The sequence below is a fragment of the Oryzias latipes genome, chromosome 13 (assembly GCF_053564925.1).
Source record: "Oryzias latipes strain Hd-rR chromosome 13, Olatipes_Hd-rR_3.1".
NCBI classification, from domain to species: domain Eukaryota; kingdom Metazoa; phylum Chordata; class Actinopteri; order Beloniformes; family Adrianichthyidae; genus Oryzias; species Oryzias latipes.
In genome coordinates, this window is record NC_136249.1 from 2,396,244 (window position 1) to 2,418,745 (window position 22,502).

The 22,502-nt window shown below is 42.5% G+C and overlaps 2 protein-coding genes across 10 annotated transcripts; both read left to right on the forward strand.

Annotated features, from left to right (window-relative positions):
• The first annotated feature begins 5,040 nt into the window (after window positions 1-5,040).
• LOC101166154 (retinol-binding protein 2) lies at window positions 5,041-6,838 on the forward strand. The gene is made up of 4 exons (XM_004075960.5): window positions 5,041-5,212; window positions 6,118-6,296; window positions 6,394-6,495; window positions 6,710-6,838. Exons 1-4 carry the CDS (start codon window positions 5,140-5,142, stop codon window positions 6,761-6,763), a joined length of 408 nt encoding a protein of 135 aa, XP_004076008.1. The 5' UTR covers window positions 5,041-5,139; the 3' UTR covers window positions 6,764-6,838.
• A 2,176-nt stretch (window positions 6,839-9,014) lies between these two features.
• LOC101158875 (COPI coat complex subunit beta 2) lies at window positions 9,015-22,470 on the forward strand. Of its 9 annotated transcripts, none has more exons than XM_023961666.2 (23): window positions 9,015-9,332; window positions 9,702-10,444; window positions 10,905-11,042; window positions 11,146-11,232; window positions 11,758-11,884; window positions 12,308-12,456; window positions 12,691-12,837; window positions 14,937-15,036; window positions 15,130-15,272; window positions 15,773-15,972; window positions 17,459-17,569; window positions 17,858-17,946; window positions 18,026-18,132; window positions 18,681-18,824; window positions 18,911-19,041; window positions 19,157-19,364; window positions 19,452-19,562; window positions 19,850-20,064; window positions 20,160-20,252; window positions 20,427-20,607; window positions 20,695-20,772; window positions 21,108-21,842; window positions 22,067-22,470. In XM_023961666.2, the coding sequence occupies exons 2-23, from the start codon at window positions 10,442-10,444 to the stop codon at window positions 22,139-22,141; spliced, it is 3,372 nt and encodes a 1,123-aa protein (XP_023817434.1). In that variant the 5' UTR covers window positions 9,015-9,332; window positions 9,702-10,441; the 3' UTR covers window positions 22,142-22,470. The 9 variants fall into 9 exon arrangements, with proteins under 9 accessions (XP_023817434.1, XP_078786241.1, XP_078786242.1 ...); XM_078930115.1 differs by having other exon boundaries at window positions 9,140-9,332; window positions 10,389-10,444; XM_078930116.1 differs by having other exon boundaries at window positions 9,140-9,332; window positions 10,392-10,444.
• Window positions 22,471-22,502: the final 32 nt, after the last annotated feature.

Genomic DNA, 22,502 nt, shown 5'->3' on the forward strand with positions numbered 1-22,502 from the left:
ACACATCTGTGCTCTACAACCCTCCACAGGCCCAGACAACCCAAAAACCAGCAGCACTCATACGGATCAACCCTTAAATTCGACTATAGTATAGACTGACACACAACAAGATATCTGCTAAAGTTCTGTCTGTTGTTTGGGAAAAGCTTTCCAAAAATTAACTGCTTGTTTCGTAGCCCAGTGGGAGCAGAACAAAACTCATATTTTTCATTCTTAGCATTTGGACCTGCTGCAAGATGTGCATCTGGACACCCTTCTGCAGACTTGTCCCTCAAGACCACAGCGCCTTCCAGCTCCACATAAGACATCCAATGCATAATGCATCACCATCTAGCCTTATTTTGGAGCTGAGGAGCCAAAAACCGAAGAGAAACACATAACTTTCCTGGCTTTTACAATCATTCCCACAGTTGCCTGTGTTTCTACTGAAAATGAGGTCTTGTTCCGACCATTTGGAGTTACCAAGAGGAAATCATGAAATATTTAACATTGTCATCGCTTATCCCTCTTTCTCCCTTACTTAGGAAGGGAGCTTCATGTTGATTGGTGGAGGTCAGCCCTGCGATATGTTGACCCTCAGGACGACGGAATGACACAGCGGTGGAGACCTGAGATTTGATTTATGGCGAGACAAGTGTACTTGGCCATGTTGTAGATCCCAGCATGCAGGTCGGGAGAAGGATAGCTTCTAACCGACATACAAACAACCGCACTGAAAATGTGTGCACATACATACATATATTCATGACGGCATGTGGGCGGGCCTTTTAGTGCCTGACATTTGTTTGCAAGGTTCCTCCCCTCTGCAGTTCACCCTGGTGAGCTTGACTCAGACTGCTCCACATCCACAGGTGCCTCCAAATGAGAATGTGCTGGAGACACCTAAAAGGTTCTGTTCTGTTGGCATCGGCCCGTCCAAACAGCAGACCTCTGATTTCCAGTACTGAAATACTGCTGCTAGCTCGTGAGTGTGTACAAGTTGTAAAAAAAAATGGGCCGGCACTCACTTTTGTGATCGGTTTTATATTGTAAAGCTTGTTTGTAGGAAAATGTCATTGCAGTACATTCTCTTGGTAAGGGCAACCTCCTGTGATGAGCCTGTTCTTCTGCTAATACAAATGTAGAGCTAGTGTTGAGCTTCTTTTTATTTTATTTCTTTATTTTTTCAAATAAAGAGGATAAAAGCAAAACATCATTTTCAATTTTATGGAAACATTGGGGCTCTTTCAATTCTCACGGGGACATCAAAGCACCCAGCGAGAGACAGTACTATTACGATCCATGGGTGGGCTTCAAATGTATTACAAACATATCTGCTCTTTGCGGAAATCCGCAGAAGCGGGGGCTTCTCGTCGTCTGCTCTCAGTCGTTCATCTCCTCTAAGGATAGTGAATAATCTTACCTTTGATGTTCCCTAAAACAACAGGGAGGAGGATGAGATGAGTGAGATGTGGGAGCCCCTGTGGTAGCTGCACGGGGATGGAAAGGCAAAGCATTAGTTTAAATGTCATGCTAATGACTCATATTTAACAAAATCACACAAATGGCATATAGATTTTTTTAAACTTTTCATTTGGGTTAGACTGGGTGGGCCATTCTACAGCATTGGACGTTATAAGATTGTGTCAAACTGCAGCACTAATAGGCACCAGCAGCAGAAATGTTGAACTCCGGTTATGGCACACAAAGACAGATGTGACCAGATTCCAGAGTATGAGTGCGTGCATCGTGCATGTTTGAGCACTCAAAGAAATAATGCTTACGGGTGTGATTCAGAAATGAATATTCAAACTATGTCTATAAGTATGAAGCTGAACAAGCAGATCTAGGAGTGTAAGTCATGCACAAAATCATCAAGTGATGTTTCAAAATCATCTTTATTGTTTCCTTTTTCTTTTTTTAATGAAAACTACTTTTTTTAACAACACTAAATAAGCAAACACCCCCATGCCCCCTGATTCCAGCAGCTCTGAGTCATCTCAGTTCTTGTGGCACGTGAGACACTTCAGGCTGCAGAACATTTTAGCTCCTGCAGCAACACTGCCCCTGTGTGGTGGAACGAGGCAATGGCATGACAAAAGTCTAACCAGAGCATTCTGCTTTAACCCTGAAAATATCACAAAAAATCTGTTTTCATTATCTGACATATGTAACTGACGTATATGGAATTTAAAAAAATGTTTTGTGGCATTTTCACTAAGAAGCATTTTTGTTAAAATATGGAAAAATAAAAGTTTAAACTTTGTCACAAGAAATCAATGAATTATTTTTTTTAATGAAATGATACATTAGTCATGAATTTAAGTTTCTTGTGGCCTCTCAGGTTTGGTTGCTCCTATTGCACAAGACCTCACAGACAGATGGAATCAAGTGTGAAGCAAGATTACCACAGATCATCTTGTTCAGCTCACTATCTCATGGAATTCCTCCAAGCTGCACGCTGGACCCTAACTTGTTGCCCTGCCTTTTGTTCACCAGTTTGAAATGATTTTTATTTTCCCCCCACAGCACATAGAAAGTGAGGCAGAATGTGCAGCAGGACCAGGAGGAGTCGATCTCAGATACGTCTTCAAAGCTGTAGAAATCCATCCTCCACCCGTTTGCTCTCCAACACCTTCTGAAGGAGAAACTTTACAGAATTTTCTGCACTATAGGGCACACTTAAAATCTTATTTTTTCCCAAAATAAAGTTTGCCTTATAATCTGGAGCACCTTACAGTATGTATGGATTCCTTCTGGCTGTGCTTCCTGATGTTGAAGTGATTTGGAGGTAAACGTCAGTCTGGTTCTTTGTTTGAGTTGCAAACAAGGTGGGGTGTTTCTGTAAATATGCTAACGTCTTTTTGTATCTGACAGCTTTTATTTTTTTTCGTTACAAGTTACAGGTATTGTGAACATGCCAACGCAGCTAACGTTTCTAACATGTGTTATAAACAAGGTTTAGAGTTAATGTGAAAACAGGTAATCAAGTCTAACTGACGTAAGGATTCATCTCTGAGTCTTTTGTCTCACTTAATGTGCCTTATAGTTTGATGCGCCTTATTTATGACATTCGTTTATAAAAATAGCCCATTCCTTGATGGCGTGCCGTATATAATGCCCTGTAGGGCAGAAAATCTGGTACTTGTTTTTGGTTACACATGTTGTCTATAGTGCTGTAGAGAGAGGCGGCTGCATCCCTGATGACTGAAGGTTAGCCACAGGAGAGACGATCCAAGAGTCAAAGAAAAACAAATGTAAACAGGTAAAATCCAGAGAGAATTCAATACAATGACTGACTAACAAAGTTAAAACGAGGGGAAGTAAAAGTGCAGACGTGTTCTCTTTCTGGGTCAAAGTGTTACTGTGGTTCTATTCATCTTATCAGTGTTGATATGACACCAGCACCTTACCTCACCTTTCAGCTCCACAAACCCAATCAGCATTACTACAGCGGCGCCGTTGAAGAAGGATACACATACACATTATGTGATTGTCTTGTAATTCCAATTCATTGAAACAGGTTTGATGATAATGTCCAAACAGACCATCACGATTTCATGAACAACAACCCAGATGTGTGACGCTTTAAAACAAAGTTCTTGTCTTTTCAAATATCCGCTTTAGTGGATGAAGTCACTTCCGCTGCTGAAACACCAGCTTGGTCTCATGCTGTCAAACCCTGAAAGGACGCTTGCAGAGCACCTGTTCAAGGCGAATGGGAGAAGAATCTTGTAAATAACACTACAACCAAAAATGGACAGAAATTTTTAAATTTAGAATGAAGATGTTTTTTAGACCTTTTTATGAAATGGTAAATGGCGTATACTTATAAAGCGCTTTCTACCTTCTTTCGAAGGCCCAAAGCGCTTTACAGTCACAGACCCATTCCCCCATGCACACACACATTCACAGACTGGCGGCGGCTCCGCTGCCGACCACTGGCGCCAACCTCCCACCAGAGGCAAGGTGGGGTTCAGTGTCTTGCCCAAGGACACTTCGACACATGGGCATGCAAGGCGGGAATCGAACCTGCAATCTTACGATCATGGGTCACCGCCCTACCGCTGCACCACGGCCGCCGAAATCCACAAAAAATGTCAATATCATTGTTTGTGGGATATAGATAGTATCAGTGATGATCTGTGGGGCGATTTGTCACATTTGTGCTAAAAATATTAGTTTGAGATTCAAAAAATGTTGACTTGAGGACGCTCAGGAAAAAAGCCCCTCATTGGCTCACTGTCTCAAATGTGATGCACACATTTTTACTGGATTTTTGAAAATTATTATCAACAAATATTGTTTTCTTTTAATACACCAAGTACCCAGTTTTAAAAATGAAGAACAATAGATTAGTTAGTCTGACCACAAGGTTTTGAAAATTAGCAAAAGTGTTTTTGAGATGTCATGGTAGAAGCCATTTAGAAAGTGAGCAGGAAAAGCCCTTTTACTGCCTTTAGTGCAATGATGATGATTGATGAAAACATTAGGGAAACGTTTGATCATGCTAACGATGCGTATCGACCAATGGCCAGGTCTCTATCAAAAAAGAGACTTTATCTCAACAGATGTCCTGTTAAAGTAAAGGATAAAAAAATGAATGGTTATGAAGGGTTAAAAGTGGATTTAAATCCAGAGAAGAATCTCTTCATGGCAGACCCTTAAAAAAGAGAAAATGGGTTTGAGGTTGTCTGTGAATATTTCTAAACATCCCTCCATCTTCCCTCCATTTGAACCCATTAGAGGAAGTAATTACATGAGATGGCATGCTGTGAGGGAATAGCAATTGAAGGAAAAAGCCCAGTACATCGAGCGTTAGGGCTTAATGCACGAAGGGAGCCGTGCGCATTAACTGCAGCAAACAATTTCATGTTGCTTTTTTTTTCTTTTTCTGTTCCAAGCGTTCGAAATGCAACAACGAAATCTGAAGTTTGCATGATTTACACGCCCAACTCTCATCTTTCTGAAGGGATTATCAGGCGGACCCTGTCCTTTAGTGCACAAACACACACACACACACATGCACACATGCACGCACAAATGGAGTGTATATAAGGGGTTGGGCCCTGGAAGGCACTCTCTCTGTCTCCAGTTCCACAACAGAGCTGTAGCCAAGCTGTAGCCAAGCGTGCACTTGCTCCCTAACACCTGTCAAAAATGCCTGCAGACTACAATGGGCGGTGGGAGATGGTGAGCAATGACAACTTTGAAGAAGTCATGAAAGCCCTCGGTAAGTCTATCTCACCCATATTGCATGAAAGACTGCCAAGAAAAAAGGAGAAGCAGCTTCTAGGCTTTTCTGAAAGCAGGCATCAGTTAGAGTATGACATTTAAAGACATGGCTGAAAAGAAGGAGCACTTTAAGAATCTGGCATGGGGGTGACAGGATGGATGAAGGCGCATTCATTAGTGAGAGGGAAAGGAGGCTTAAAAAAAAAAGAGTGCTGAGCTAATGCTTCATTTCCTTATTGAGCTGCTGTCAGGCTCAGTGTACCTCCAACTCTGAGCGCCTGCTGTCTGCTACCACGCCAAACACATATTGATTGAGTTTTTTTTGCATTTTCATCCTCCTGATTTGCAGAAAGGAAAAAAGAATGACTCTGGCCCTGGATCTGGCAGCGGGCCCGCTCACAAATTTAAAATGAAAAAGAAGGACTCTTCTCCTCCTGGCGCCTCATTGATCAGCCTTAGGAACACTTTTCATTATTTACGGCTCAATCTGCAATTTATTAAGCAACCACGGTGCACTCAGCCCACAAAGAAATCGTCAGCGTCTCCATCTGGGTAAAATATATCATTCACCCTGAGTAGAATCTGGGTGAGTGATGGAAAGAAATCGAGTTTTCATTCAAGGTAGAGTATGAACATCCTAATGGGGAAGATGGGTGTTTAACTTAGGCGCTGTGTAACACTTAAAGGGGCTTTGGTGAAACTCATTTAGGACCTGTGCTGGCCTAGTGGAAAATTATTTGGAAGAAGGAAAATGAAAGGAATCAGGATGAGTGTCCTATCACTGTGTGTCTGCTTTGGATGCAGCTGTGCATTAATAACAAGCAAAAACCAGGAGGATGCACGTGTCTGTGTGTGTGGTTGTGGCCACTCGTTTGACCCGCCGCATCTGTTTCTGACCCGCAGACATTGACTTTGCCACCAGAAAGATAGCCAACCACTTGCATCAAACCAAAGTCATTGTCCAAAACGGAGACAAGTTTGAAACGAAGACCCTGAGCACCTTCAGGAACTATGAGGTCAACTTCACAGTCGGTGAGGAGTTTGAGGAGAACACCAAGGGCCTGGACAACCGGAAAGTCAAGGTGGGAGGAGTTTTCCCGTTCTTCAAACATGATCTAAAGCACTGTCAGTGATGAGAGATGCCCCTGTCCCGTGTGTGACTGTGTGGTGATGTCACAGACTCTGGTTACATGGGATGGAGACAAGCTGCTCTGTGTCCAAAAGGGGGAGAAGGAAAATCGTGGCTGGACACAATGGATTGAGGGAGACGAGCTGCACCTGGTACATCATTTCTTTTTAAAGAAAGGGGGCAAATGAACCAAGGGGAAGGTTTTTTTGTTGCTCTCTGACAAGCTGACATTTGTTTCCGCTATACAGACTCATATCTGTGGGCAATAACAATAAAAGTCCATTTATCAGAAATGCCAAGATATCAGTTACGTTCAATTGTGAGAAGTTGCTCTTTAGGTCTAAAGGTCTGTGCCTTCTCTTTCAGGAAATCAGGGTTCTGGACAAAGTCTGCCACCAGGTGTTTAAGAAGACGAAGTGAGAGCAGAAAACACACTTTTTGTCTTTTTAAATGTGGAGAACTCAAATAAAAAGATTTATTACAATTTATAGAAAAGTCCCTGTTTGGTTTTGTTCTTCGTGATACACAAAATTTGATTTTATTAAATGGTAAACTCATCCATTCCCTTAAGCCACTCTGTCTCTTTTTGGGCCAGAGGGTTGCTGGAGCCTGTCCCACCCACTGCTTGGAGAAGGCGGGTCACACCCTGGACAGGTCACCAGACACGATCACACACACACTCACACCTGGGGCACTTTAGACCGCGGTGCTAGTTACGTCGATCGACCAAGCACATGTGGGAAGAGCGGGGCCATCAAAAATAGATAATCAATATATATATATTTTCTTTTAAAAAATCTGTCGGCAAATAATCATTCCCATCATGAAGTACGTCTCTTGATTGACATGCAGAGCAGTCAATCGAACATCCTCTGAGACACACGTCACTGCATGTTTAAGTACACTGAACACACATTTTCTCTGTTATCAGACTCTGATAAAGTTATCTCCTCACAAAGATCTGTGTACTCTTACTGCGTAGTTATGAGTTGTTAGTAGTATTTTTGACTGAAGATTTAGTAGAAGTTGTCAACTTTAAAGATAAATATATACATATATATATATATAAAGAGAGAGAGAGGTATCTATCGAAGCTCCCTGTCTGATAAGTAGCTCGTTTGCCAAAAATGTGTGAACACCCTGCTTTAGAGTAACCTATGAAGCATGTTTTTGAACAGTGGGAGGAAATTGGAATGTCTGGAGAAAACCCACACATGTACAGGGAGAACATGTAAACTCCACACAGAGGAGTCCCTGCTGGGATTTGAACAGTGGGGCAGTGCTAACCACTGCCCCACTGTTCCCAGTGAAGGTGTCAGGTGGACTTTTGCTTGTGGGTCCTGGGGACTCCAGGATTACTTTTTCCTGCCCTGTTCCTCAGATGACACATGGACAGGATGGACTGTTGTACTGCCAAAGTAATGGAATGCGCTGGAAAATTATAAAAATATATGAAAACAAAGTTGTATTCATTCAAAATGAAGTCAGCAAATACAGAAAAAGGTGAATACATTCTTATTTTTGTGAAACCCATGCAGCTTTTGTGTCTGTCCTTGACTTTCGACAACCCTGTGTCCTGCAGCCCCTCTGCAGGCTCTGGTGCTGCTCTCACAGGAAGTCTGCAGGATCCACGTAGCCAAACACAGAGCCAGTAAAGTCAAAAAGTCCCAGGTTCGCAAACAGGAAATGCATGGTTCTACCTTCAAAATAAAAGAACAGGTGTTGGAAGTGTCAAACCATTGGGAAAATCAAGAGGAAAATAGATGGGAATCAACAATAAATGAACCCTTTGTTTAGAAAATGTTTAAAAAAAATTAAGACAAAAAAGGTTCAAAGAACAGATTTGTCTTGTTACACAATTATTATCCTTTTCAACCTGCTTATTAATAGATATATATTTTCTATTCTTTCATGTATTTAATTTTATTGATCATGTTATGTATTTATGTATGTAATTCTAACCTCTTTCTTGTTGAGTCCTTTCGTGGTTATTCCCTGGTGCTCGCCATCACTGAGGCGGCTGGAGCTGTGAAGTGGACCCTGTTGGCGTCCCGGTCTTGGTGGGCGCTGTGGCAATGTTCCTGTACGGTGGCTGAGATCCCCACTGTTTCCTCACAGCAGAGCCAAGCCTTAAGCCTCTATAATAAAAAGTATTGTACGTGGGGTTATGGGATGTGTGTGTCAATGGAGAGGAGGAGGGAGGGTAAAGGGCGGGTTTTTATTTGAATTTGTCTTTTTTGTTTTTAATTGTAACGCACTGTGAGCTGCAAAATACGCAATAACTACTTTGAGTGAAGTTTGATTGAATTTATTGATTAAATCTCAAACCTCTAAAAAACAAACCATTTTCTCACGGTAAAAAAATCCAGAACAATACTTTTGACAGAACAATCTAAACATGCGTGTAGAAGAAAATTTTCTGGTTGCATTTTTCTGATAATGAAGGACAAATAGAGAAAATTAAGCTTAAAATAGCATTTCTGAATATTTGTTAATTTAAATCAGGAGCAGATAAAAAAAATGCTGTCAGAAAAGATTTTATTTGTGATGTGGAAAATACTCTGGGCGGGGCCACAGTCTCCCTGCTCTGCTCCATTCTGATCATCCACCTGCAGACAAACAGATGTCAAGGTATGTATGACAAGACAGACCCAGATGCTGAAACCCGGAAGGAAACTCAGGCGAATAGCGTGTAACAGAGAGCTTTTAATTTTCCCAGGCAGGAAACCAAAGTTCAAGCAGTAAAAGTTCGATAGCTTGGAGCGTAGCCGCTGCTTGTGGAGTCTTGGGCTCGTAGCAGGAAACGAGGCGCGGCTGGAGCGGGGCGAGTCTTGCCGAGAGGGGAAAACCACAGTCAGCCTGAAGTCTTGGGAGCCGAGGCGAGGATGGAGCGTGACGAGACGTGAGGCGAAGCCGAGACGGGTCGTGAGGAAGATCTTCCAGATGGACACTCGTGGATGCAGAACCTGGAGATGGAACAACAGGCAAGGTAAGGTAAGTACTAGCCAGAACATAGACTTAGCCAGAACGACAGAGGAGTCTAAATGCACCGAGGTAGGTAACGGACTGGCAAGGAATGCTGGGCAGGATCTCCTTAACCCTTGTGCTATCCTAGGCACTTATAGTTGGGAGTTGGGTCATCTAGACCCACTAGACAGTGCTCTGAACCTTTTTTCTTTAATGATTTGTGATCTTCACTGGTGTCCATGGATTACATTAAATCTTTCCACCTTTATCCACCTTTGTCATGGTAGGGAGAACACGTCAAAGTAAGGATGGGGTCATCTAAGATAGCACAAGGGTTAAGAAGGCGGTGAGGTAGATGAGCTGAGTGTCCACAGCTGGTTCCAATCTTCAGGTGAAGGGGAGGGGGAGGAGAACTGACAAGCACCGTGACAACAGATCCATGACCGTCTGTGTTTTCCTGGTCTGAGCTGGAATCTGGATCAGAACTGGACGGATGGATAGATCTGACATTGATCACCATTTTTTTTCCACTGGGAGCACTTTGAAAACAGATCAAATAAGATCACGTGCGACTTGAAGAAGATCAAATAATAAACGAAAACATACATGAGTTTTACCTAACTTTAATGACAAAACACAACAAATGTAAACCAAAAAGGCAAACTTTGTATTTTGTGTTTTTGTTTCATCATGAAGCAACAAATTAACAAAAGACTCTTCATCTTCATCTCCTTCTGCCATCTTCCCATTCTGGGTGCTGCAGGAATCTACCCAGCAACTGAAGAGTGCAAACACACCCTGGACATTTTCATCAGATAAATCCAAATGCGAATGTTTTGTGCTGGACCGCGCCAAAATAGTGTTCTCTGTCCAACTATCCCAGTATTTTCCGCGTCGCCTTTTTATTTCAAGAAAAGTTGACATTTTTTTTCCAAGCATCTTCATTTATTTGCCTGTTTGCTGTCTCACAGTGTGTACTTAAATTCCAAGTTTTATTGTGAAAATCTGAGGTGCAAGTTCTTGTCATTGTCGTTCCTTTGACTGTAATCAAGTTTCTCCTCTGGATGAGGAACTTCAGCAGAGCAGAACCAGCAGCTTCTTTACCAAACAGCAGCGCAGTCATCTGGAGTTATGGTGAGCACAAAAAACAACAACAAATCGTCTTTTCAGACTCATGTTTCCTCTCATAATAGCATGCGTGCTGATTTGTTTATTGAAGCTTGTTGAACTGTACTTTTTCTCTTGGGCTTTTTGCTATAAACCTGCATGCTGCATCCACACAGAGCGTTTCTTAAATATACAGAAGAAGTTAGGGAAAAGGGGAAAACAGGGAAAAGTGTGGAACCTGAAAACAGGAAAATGAGAAGCCCTGTGTTCACTGACATGAGAAAAACTTGAGCAGGCATGCATAAAAAATGCAAAAGACACGCAGACACACCTTTTAATACCAAATACCAATACCTTTTAATAACCAAACCCAAAACCTAACAAGTGCAAAAGTACCAGAGGAATAAACTATCCAAACGCAAACAACAGCAGCTGATAGTTAGCATGACTTTGGGAGTGGTTCCTGTCCTTACATTGTGTTGAACAGCCTCTGCGGTTGGAGATCAAGCGTTGGCTGACGGCTCGTTCAGAGCGCGTGAAGAGCGTTGACCTGCATTCCACCGAGCCATGGATGCTGGTCAGTCTCTACAATGGCACTGTTATGGTCTGGAACCACGACACGCAGGTAACACCAGCCTCATCCCATCACTGCTCTTTCAGATCCCTTCAGACTCCCCGCTAGAGTGTTCGTGTGTCACTCACAGGCCTTTATTCGTGTGTGTGTACAGTTGAAGGTGAAAACCTTCGAGGTGTGCGATCTGCCCGTCAGAGTGGCCAAGTTTGTTGCCAGGAAACACTGGATCATCGCCGGAGCGGTAGGTCCTTTAGAGACCCACTCCACTGAAAGTCAAGCTTTTGGTGGTTTAAACATGTTAGAGTCATTTTGAGAATTGATGTATTCAGATTGTTGTAAAACAGGAGCAGATGAAAAATGTCAGAGGGTCGGAAAAAGAGTGTATTGGTGACGTAGAAAACACAATCACATGCCAGAAGCTCCGTTCTGCTCTACTATGATGTGCAGACCAACAGATCCATGAATGTCTTTATTTTCCTGGTCTGAGCTGGAATCTGGATCAGAACTGGAAGGATGGATAGATCTGATATTGATCGCTGTTTTTGTTGCACCGCTAATTTTACCTTGGGGGTGTGAACAGAGAGCTCTCAGCAAAGGGGCAAATTGATGTCAACCTTTTAATTTTGGCTAAAAGCAGCATAATTAGTATAAAAAGACCACTGGGAAACTTGAAAAATCATCAATGATTGAAACAGGACTTCAGTGATTCATGTTTGAAACAAATCACACTTGTGCACAGCAGACACTCTTCTGTGTTTTTTCCCAGGACGACATGTTTGTCCGAGTGTTCAACTACAACACCCTGGAGAAGGTGAACATGTTCGAGGCTCACTCCGACTACATCCGCTGCATCTTGGTCCACCCCACACAGCCCTACATCCTCAGCAGCAGCGGTCAGCAGCCTCCTTCTCCCACAAATTGCCCTTTAAGTTAGTTTTGGAGAATTGTTTTGTAGAGTTGCCTCAGATACTGTCTGTAGGCAGATATCTGCACTCCTTGCATTTTGTTACCATTGGCCTGGATTTTTCCAAAATCGTCGCCGCTCATTTTTTTTCTTTATACGCTTAAGGATCTACTGGAATTTCTACTTTTGTCCTATAGATTTTTTGTTGTTCAATAACTTGAAGATGGTGTAAATTCCTGTGACCTCTTATTCCCTAACTGCAGTTGCTCAGAACGATAGGACATTTTTATAACTATTGTGAGATTTAACCATAGCTTTTGACAACAGTCTGGGCTTTCTTAAATCACACACCAAGAAAATTCCAAAAGACTTGCATCCATTTTTCATTTGAAGGGGTTTGTGTGTTTTGAAGATGACATGTTGATCAAACTGTGGGACTGGGAGCGGAAGTGGCTGTGCAGTCAGGTTTTTGAGGGACACACTCACTACGTCATGCAGATTGTCATTAATCCCAAAGACAACAACCAGTTTGCCAGCGCCTCTCTGGACAGAACCATTAAGGTATTGAAAAGTATTTTTTAAAATGATTTTACTTATCTTGTTTAGATCTTGAAATGGACACAAACAGATTGTTTCCTTTTGGATTCATGTAAAATAACCAAATGTACATAGAAACACACTGGAATGCTTTTTGTTTTTTTGCCATATCTGAAAGAAAATTCCCGTTTATTTTTACTAACAGCAGGAGTTTAGTCTGCTATTGAATAAAAACCTATTTCTCTTGCTAACCCTTAGGTGTGGCAGTTGGGCTCCAGGACTCCCAACTTTACTCTGGAGGGTCATGAGAAGGGAGTGAACTGTGTTGATTACTACAGCGGAGGAGACAAGCCGTATCTCATATCAGGGGCTGATGATCACCTTGTCAAAATCTGGGATTATCAGGTAATCACACATAAGTGGTGTGCAACACAGGAACAATTGCAACACTAAAAAGCCTCCTTCCATTTGTGTCATGGTGAGCCAACTAGCAAACCCTCGTCATGCATCTTTTTTAAGACTATCACTGTTGAAAATTGTATTTTTTGGTGTTTTTTACATAAATTTTTCTGATGACGGAGGACATACATGAAGAAAACAAACCTAAAATTGCTTTTATGTGTATTTATTCAAACCGTTCGGTAGATTCTGTTGTGTAGACAACTACATCAATGTATGTCTTTATTTTCCTGATCTGAGCTGAAATCTGGCTCTAAACTGAAAGGCTGGATAGATCTGATATTGATCACTGTTTTTGTTACACTGCTAATGTTTGGGGGTGTGAAGGGCTGTTAGCTAGCGGAGAGAGTGTAAAAGATGATAATGAAGTCCTGCAGCTCTGCAGAAAGTATGTCTTAGAAAACCAAACAGGTTTTTTCATTTAGGCTAAATCATAATGAAAAGACCACTGGGAAAACTCGAAAATAGATCAAAAAGATGATTGGAGTTGGACTTTGAGGCCACGTTTTGTACATTTCATGCATATTTCACAGATGAAAACTGATTATGGTGAAAATACGTAGAAAAAGTAAGAAAAGTTGATTCATCTGTGACATTTCCACAGATGTATCAGGATTGAACCACATTAAAGTCATGGGTGAAGTACGAGTAAACCACCCAAAGAACACGTCAACCTGTGCTTCATTGAATTTCTTCACTTTGACATTCAGAGTCCTGGACAGAAATCACATCGCGTCAACACCATGGTCCATACCTGCCATGGGCCCTCGCGATGCTTCGTTATAATTAACCCTTGTACTATCCTATAGGGTCAAGATGACCATTGACGTGTTATTCCTACCATGACAAAGGTGGATAAAGGTGGAAAGATTTCATGTAATTCATGGACACCAGTGAAGATCACAAATCATTGAAGAAAAAAGGTTCAGAGCTCTGTCTAGTGGGTCTAGATGACCCAACTCCCAATGTTAAAGTGCCTAGGATAGCACAAGGGTTAAACTGTCGGATTCCTCTGGTCCGCACCAGTTTTTACTTCAAAGGTATTTGCAATCGCTCGCGTCACAGTGGTCACATGGCCATTGGACTGGAATCGCCCCAGTCGCTGCTGAATGTGATACCTGCTGGAAACGTCACCCATGACTGGAATTTACGCCCATAGTGCAATTAATCATTTAACCTGAATTTATTTCTACGACTAGAGTATGTGATTAAACTCTACCCATAAAATTGTCTTTTAAACTCTGAAGTAAAGTTTACTGAAGAAGTTAAAGGAAATACCTAACTTCACAGAGAGAGAGAGAGAGAGAGAGAGCGGACAAGATAGAGAATGAAGCAAGACACCGTCCTGCAAGAGACCTGACCAACACTCTGTATGGACGGGAGGGGTTCAGATTGGTTAAGATTTATATAACCGTCACACATTAATAGAATCATGCATGAACTGTGCATGAATATTGCACTGTGCATTTGCAATTTAATATTGACCTGTATGCCAATTCATAATTCACAATTCAAATTCATAATATTTCTAAATTTAATGTGATATGTGCGGCATATACGCGATACAAAAGTTATACATTGGTGGTACATGGATGAAAATTTTATTAGACACGAAAGTGGAACGGTTGTGGAAAGCCGCAAATTTGCAAATCTCGCAAAAATCATGCACAATTGGGTATGATGTACGTAATAATTGCGTATGAACTACGTAAATTCCCAGTAAACTGCGTAATTCTGACCAAAATTTTTGAACAGCTCAAAACAGAATTCACATAAAGAGCCATCGGCCGAGACCTTCAACGGACATCTGTGCACGTCGACAATTGACGAAACACTTGTGAATTACATTTATCACGCTTGGATCACGAAATATCAAAATTTCATACGTGGAAAAAGGGGAAAGAATGTACAAAGTGGCTGTGTGACACAGCCCTTAGCCATTTGGTGTTCAATTTATGATGTATAGGTCAAGAACATTCGTGGTTTCAGAGCATCACCAAGGAAACAATACGTCTGACAGGGCCAGTTGTGTTTTTGTGTACCAGAATAAAACCTGTGTTCAGACCCTGGAGGGTCACATGCAGAACGTCACTGGTGTCAGCTTCCATCCTGAGCTGCCTATCATTCTCACAGGTTCAGAGGACGGTGAGTGTAATGCAGACCACACACACACACACACACACAGACGTGTATGCATTTGTGTAGTGCAGCGGGACCATGTGTGTTTTTTTTCTACAGGCACTGTTCGAGTTTGGCATTCCAACACCTACAGATTGGAAAACAGCCTTAACTATGACATGAACAGGGTGTGGTGCATTTGTGGGAGACCAGGGACCAACTATGTGGCTGTGGGCTGTGATGAAGGCAGCATCATCATTAAGGTGTCTGCAGCTAAATACGATAACATTTCCACATTTTAGTTTCCTCTGACTTGTATTTAGAACCAGAATGACCTTCAGTGTTTACCCAAATAATGAAAAGTTTGGTAAAATGAGCCTGAGTTTGATCATTGAGACAGATATTTTCATGAATCCTGCAGCACCGACTCTGGGAGGATTGTTAGTGTGACCCTGGTGGCTGAGACTCGGCTCAAAATAATGGCTGTTGTTGCAAAACAATTGTTAAGATTCAGTTTCAAACTGTTAAAAACAACAACAGAAAATAGAGGGCATGACCCTCCTATCTTCCACAGCAGCTTTGCACCGTTGCACCATCCACTCTCACAAGTGAAGTCATATTTGATGGCAGCTTGTGTAAACTGAAGGGATTAGAATTGACCTGTTGAGGTGACCGCCCATGGCCAATCCCCAGTATTACTTAATGGCCAGTTGTCCTTTCATTTGCCACAATGTTCACCTCGTCTTTCCCACAAAAACCCCAGCTGGGTCGAGAGGAGCCAGCCATGTCCATGGACTCCAGCGGGAAGGTCATGTGGGCGCGGCACTCCGAGGTGCAGCAGGCCAGCCTGAGGACTCTGGGAGACACGGAGGTAAAAGACGGAGAGAGGCTCCCACTGGGCGTCAAAGACATGGGCAGCTGTGAGATTTACCCACAAACCCTCCAACACAGCCCCAACGGAAGGTTAGTGAGAAAAAATATGTATGGGTAGACCAATATTTAAAAGACTGTCATTGAAATACAACTATGACCTCTTTGATCTTATATTAAAGCTGTAATCCTCCTTTTTTTCATTATTGTATTTTTACCTTTTGTGAAATATAAACACTAACATTTCATAATATATATGAATGTCATGTTGTATAAAAAACGCCCCCTCCCTCTTCCACGGGTGGTTTCTCCTCCAAGCTCGGGTCCTCTACCAGAGGCCTGGGAGCTTGAAGGTCCTGCGCAGTATCTTAGCTGTTCCTGTTCTTTTCTGGACTGAGAGGTCTGAGGTCTTTCCAGGTATCTGTTGTAGCCACTCCTCCAGCTTGGGGGTTACTGCCCCGAGTGCTCCAATTACCACAGGCACCACTGTCACCTTCACTTTCCATGCTTTCTCCAGTTCTTCTCTGAGTCCCTGGTATTTCTCCAGTTTCTCATGTTCCTTCTTCCTGATTTTCCCATCTCTTGGCACTGCCACATCCACCACAACGGCTTTCCTCTGTTCTTTATCCACCACTACAATGTCTGGTTGGTTCGCTTAGATGTAAATCAAAAATAAATAGCAAACATAGAAATTAAAAATAAATCTTTGACATCAGTGAAAACCTTTAGGTGCAAATTTAAAATCCATCAGTTGTAATCTATCAAAAGAATGTCTGTCAAATAAAATCCATGATACTCAAAAGAGCAAAGCGTTTCACATTTATTTAGCATAAGTAGAGTCACAACCTACTAACTACCAGAGAGAAAAAAATATTTTTAATGCTCCAAAAATGCTCTCCTTTGGAACCAAAAGGAGTTATTCAGTTGTATCCAGTGGTTGGGAGAAATTCAGGTTTAGAAAATGAATTTGCATTGCTGGTAGTGAGGAGGCTTCTACAGAAATTGGACATGAAAAATAAGTGTCCTTGGTTCTGTTGGTATTGTTGTTGATGAAGGAAACAAATAAACAGTTTATTCAAAGACATTAAAGAGAAAAACATAGACAGTACATGACCTAAAACTTGAAACAAAAGAAAATAAAATGATATCCCAGCAAATAGAAGAAAGTGAAATCACGAGGGTCAATCGATCCTTTAGAACCAGGAAAACTAAGTTGAGACAGAACCACGCCTTGCAGTTTCAAAAGGCTGATCTTTCCTTTTTAATCAAATATATAATCATTAAACTTTAAATGAATAACTATAAATCAATCAGTCAATCAATTTGTCAGAAGTGGCATCATTTGTCCTCAGTCACAGCTGCCTTTACTGGTGGATACAGGCTGTCTGCAGGCCAAACCTGTGCAGATAAAGCATGCAGATGTCCTGCAATAAAACTACAGAAGGCAGGCTGCTTGGTGAGGCTATGCACAGGTCAACCTCCCGTTTACGTGCATGTGAGTTGGGCATAAGGTATGGATAGCATGGATTCCTGCCAGCTCTTCTTTACATTCAGGCATGGATTTTCTGTGTTTTGGAAGGTTTGTTGTCGTGTCTGGAGATGGGGAATTCATCATCTACACTGCCGTGGCCTTGAGGAGTAAAAGTTTCGGCTCTGCTGAGGAGTTTGTCTGGGCTCATGACTCCTCACAGTAAGTCTCCCATTTATCAAATCAACACATTTGCTCCTCAGAATTCAGGATTCTTTCTCGATGCGTGGACTCTTCCTGAGACGCAGTGAGAACCAACACTGAAATGAAGTTTCACTATTTTAGTAAGTCCAGCTGAGGAAAGCCTGTTTCTGAGGACAGTGAACTCCTCATGCTGCCAGATTAAATATACTCATGTCAGTTGGTTTGAGAGTCAAGTTTCTGTGAAAGGTTATTGATGATTTTGTACCTCTTTAACGGGATTATTTAATGCAATTGTTGAATGTACAGATATGCCACCAGGGAGGGCAACAACGTGGTGAAAATATTTAAGAATTTCAAACCAAAGAAAACATTTAAACCCAGTTTTGGAGCAGAAGGTAAGTTTTGTTTGTGTTTTTGTGTACAATACAAATGACTTTTAATTTCAATAACTGTTGTTCTGTTGTCACCTATCAGAAATCTTCGGTGGCTTCTTACTGGGAGTGAAGTCAAACAACGGCTTGGCCTTCTACGACTGGGAGAACCTCCACCTGATCCGCCGTGTCGAGATCCAACCAAAGCATGTCAGTCAAAATTCAATTTCTGCCTTAGTCACAGCTGCCCTTACGGCTGTCTGTGGACAAAAAAAGGCAACCGGTACGAGGCATGCGGCTGCCTGCACAATATTTTAGGATCGTAGACCACTCGGTAAACACCAGAAGGGGAAATGTTCATACACATTTTTGTATTGGCATTTTGTGGGCAACAGGAACAACAGGTTGTGTCCGAATTCTTTCCCTACTCAATATATAGTGTGTTCACCATTGTGTAGTTCTGTCTGAATCTACAATTCCAAAATCCAGAGCCCTAGACATTTCCCAGAAGTCTCTGCGAAAAACCAGGGTGCATTGATGCTCACTAAATCGGTAAATATAGACCACAATGCATTGCGTCTAAACAATTTTTGTCCAAAAAATGTACATTTTTTAAGAAACCATCAACGTTTTATCTTCACAAGAAAGTGGACTCAAATAATCGTCACAAAACGTCAACCACCGTATGGGTGCATATGACTGAGGCTTTACTGCATGTTTAGTTTTATCTTCCAGTAAAAGCTGTGTCATGTCTTCAGATCTTCTGGTCTGAGTCCGGGAAGCTGCTGTGTATCGCCACAGACGAGTCTTTCTTTTTGCTGCGCTTCCTGCCGGAGCAAATCTCAGCAGCTCAGGAGTCCAAAGACAGAATGACAGAGGATGGGATAGAGGATGCCTTTGAGGTCAGGAGTACTGCTTTCACAAAACCCACGAGATGTCTCGGTTCCTGTACTGATCCTCCATTTATTCCTGTGTTTTTCCTGACCAGGTGGTGGGGGAGGTCCAGGAGGTGGTGAAGACAGGCTTATGGGTGGGAGACTGTTTCATCTACACCAGCTCTCTGAACCGACTTCAATACTATGTTGGAGCGGAGATCATCACCATAGCCCACCTGGACAGGTCCCAGACAAAATCTATTGCTATTTTTTACACCATTTCTCAGAGGATGAAATAAAATGAACAAGAAATTCTATAAGGTTGCGTTAAAAGTTTTGTCTTCCCCTGTGCACCGCAGGATCATGTATCTGCTGGGTTACATCCCAAAAGACAATCGTCTCTACCTTGGTGACAAGGAGCTGAATATTATCAGCTACTCCCTGCTTCTCTCTGTGCTGGAATATCAGACAGCTGTCATGAGGAAGGATTTCTGCACTGCTGACAAAGTTCTGCCCACGATCCCCAAGGACCAGAGAACCAGAGTCGCCCGCTTCTTAGAGAAGCAGGCGAGTTTACTGGTCTAATCATCTGTCTGTTTGACTTTCATTCACAAAAAGGCCTGATGTTTTTACGTCTTTTCTTCTTCTGGACAGGGATACAGGGCGCAGGCGCTGGCCGTGTCCACTGACCCAGAACACAAGTTTGAACTGGCTCTGCAGCTGGAGGACTTGATCACAGCCCACCAACTGGCGCTGGAGGCCGAGGTCAGAGACCCTTCAGTTTGGTTAAACGCACAGATTTCATATCTTATCTCTTATTCTTCAAATAATCCAAAAACAATGCCATGAACTGATTTTTGCTCTGCTTGGATTATGAGGCTAATGATTTTCTCTGATCTGCAACCACTAAAAATGAAAACAAATTTTATAATCGGAAGTACTTTTCATCCATAATTTATGAGTCACAGTCAGTGGAAACAAGAGGGTTCATTGTTGTTAAAGTTTAAGCTTGGCATCCCATGATAATCCCCCTTGGCCTGCACGGTTTTCAGTCACAGCAGAAGTGGAGGCAGCTGGCAGAACTCGCTACCACTAAGTGCCAACTCACCCTGGCTCAGGAGTGTCTGCACCGAGCAAGGGATTATGGGGGATTATTGCTGCTGGCAACCACCTCTGGGAACGTGGAAATGGTGGGCAAACTGGCCGAGGGCGCGCAGAAGGATGGGAGAACCAACGTGGCCTTCCTGTCATACTTCATACAGGGGAGGTGGGTGTTTTTTAAAACCTAGGAGCAGGAACCACTACTGTAAACAGGTTCATGTGCCGCGGTACCATTTCCTTAACGGCAGTTTGCTTGCGTAGGCTGGAGAAATGTCTGGACCTTCTTATTGAAACCGATCGACTGCCAGAAGCTGCATTCCTGGCAAGAACATACATACCCAGCCAGGTCTCCAGGTAAAATGCTTTGGCAAAAAGCACGAGGTACATTTGCCCACATCTATTTGACTTTCTCAACAAATTAATCTGCAAGAGGACAGACACGTGTATAAATATATATATAAAGGTTAAAGATGCTGTTTTCATCAGAGCTTTCCCACATCACAAGTGAGCTTTGCTCATTTTCTCCAGGGTGGTGAAGCTGTGGAAGGAAAGTCTGTCCAAGGTTAACAGGAAGGCAGCAGATGCTTTAGCTGACCCTGCAGAGTACAGCAACCTGTTCCCTGAGATCCAGCAATCCCTGCTGGCTGAGCAGTACCTGAAGGAGACTGGAGTCAGGGTCAGACCGTCTGCAGAGTACCCACTCGTCACGGTCAGTGGCAGAAACCATCGACTAACTTCACTCTAACCTAAGCAAGCTGCACAAATATCTGTTGAATTATTTATTCTCACTTTTCAGCCGAACGAGGATCGTCACGTTCTGGAAGAATGTCGGGCTTTTAGGCCTGAAGCAGACATTTCTAAGCCAGCAGAGTTGGTAAGAGTCTGCATGTGCTGTTGTATCATGCGTTATGTTGTGGTGTTTCAATAAAGGTTTAAAAACGTTGTGTGAAAAACACCTGAAAATATCAGTCCTGCAACACTGGCATTAAAAATCAAGTAACAACAATGTCCTTCTCCTTTTTCACAAACACCTCCACCCACCCAGAAAACACAGCCATACTGATATTGCTTCAACATTTTAACCATCTTTTGATTTATTGGAAAAGTATTCCCAGAGGAATTGTGATTGTGATTATGCCGCACTCCCTTCAGCTCCAGAATTCATGAAACTGGGATCTCTGTTTTTATTTTATTTTTTTGTGTGTGCAGGAAGTGGTGAAGACAGAGGTGGAACTTCCCGTTCCAGCTGTGCTGACAGAGCTTCCACATTCAGAAGAAACCGCGCAGGAAGAGCCTGTCACACTAGAACAGGAATCCACAACCGCTGAACGTGGTGAGCCAGCACATGTGCAGAGCATCCCCTCTGACGGAGAAGCCACAAAAGATTACACCAACACAACATCTGAGGAAGGCTTTTCACAGCCAGAGATGGTACAGTCCAGCCCAGTCCAAAATGTCCAATCAACTGCCTGCAAATCTCTAAATGATAGCAACCTGACAGGTGAAGAATTACCAAGTGAAGCAGCAGCAGCAGAGCTTACAATTTCAGCAGATTCTGAAGTGAGTGAAGAAAACTCCAATTATAATGATCTGGAAGCAGGGACCACCTCCTCACAAGTCTCAGCTGTGATGGAAAAGAGTCTGAGTGAACTAGCTTTAGGACCTGAACTGTCACACACAGCAACAGAGGAGTTCCCCTCCTTCCAAACCGCCGGCAGCCAAGACAGTCCAAACGTGGAGTCTGCAGCTGAAGGAGGACTGGTGCTGCCGAAGCAGGAACAAGGCAAACAGAGCGTGGGACTAACTCTAGAACCAGAAGAGGAGCCAGAACAGCAGGTTCCTCTGGAGGTCTGCGCCATGGAGGAACCCCCTGCAGGAAGCAATGAAGAGGAGGGAGAGTCTGAAGAATCAGCAGAAGACCTGGAGGGAGACGTTGCTGATGAGGTAGACTTTTTTTCACTGGAGGACAGTCCAAGTTGTATAAAGGATTACTACTACTACTACTTTAGTTCAATAACAATCATAGTGTCTGTATTGTTACTGGCTTCTTCTGTTATCAGACACAGTTGTGTTTGTGCACATACAGTCAGGTATGTGCACAAACAACCGTGTCTGATAACAGAAGATCCTAAGAAAATACTACTACTTTACTTCTATTTTTTCTGTAGGACCTAGATGATCTGGACATGGAGAACTTGGACCTGACAGATGTCTGTCTGGAGGAAGATCTGCTGAGTGAATAGAAGTTTAATACTTTTCTAGGAAAAATAGCAATGACTTTTGGGAGGTGTTTGGTTTGATGCAGAGTCAGAAGCTGAGAGTTGCTTCTGTTTCATCCCAAATATTGACTAAAAGCTCCTTTCTGTGTGAACTTTCTATGAGGAAAAGACTTGAAGCCATGTTCTTCCCTTCCCCAAACCCCTTGGATCAGTCCAAGAACCTTCAGTATTTTCTGTTTTAAGGCAAAACAAATCTTTTGAAGGCTTAATGAACACTTTGTTCACATAAATGCCAAACCAGCCACCATGTCCCAAAGAGTTGCATTAAAAACAACTTCATGCAGCTGATGAAAGACTTCACAAGTATCTGTCTCATCTTTTTAGT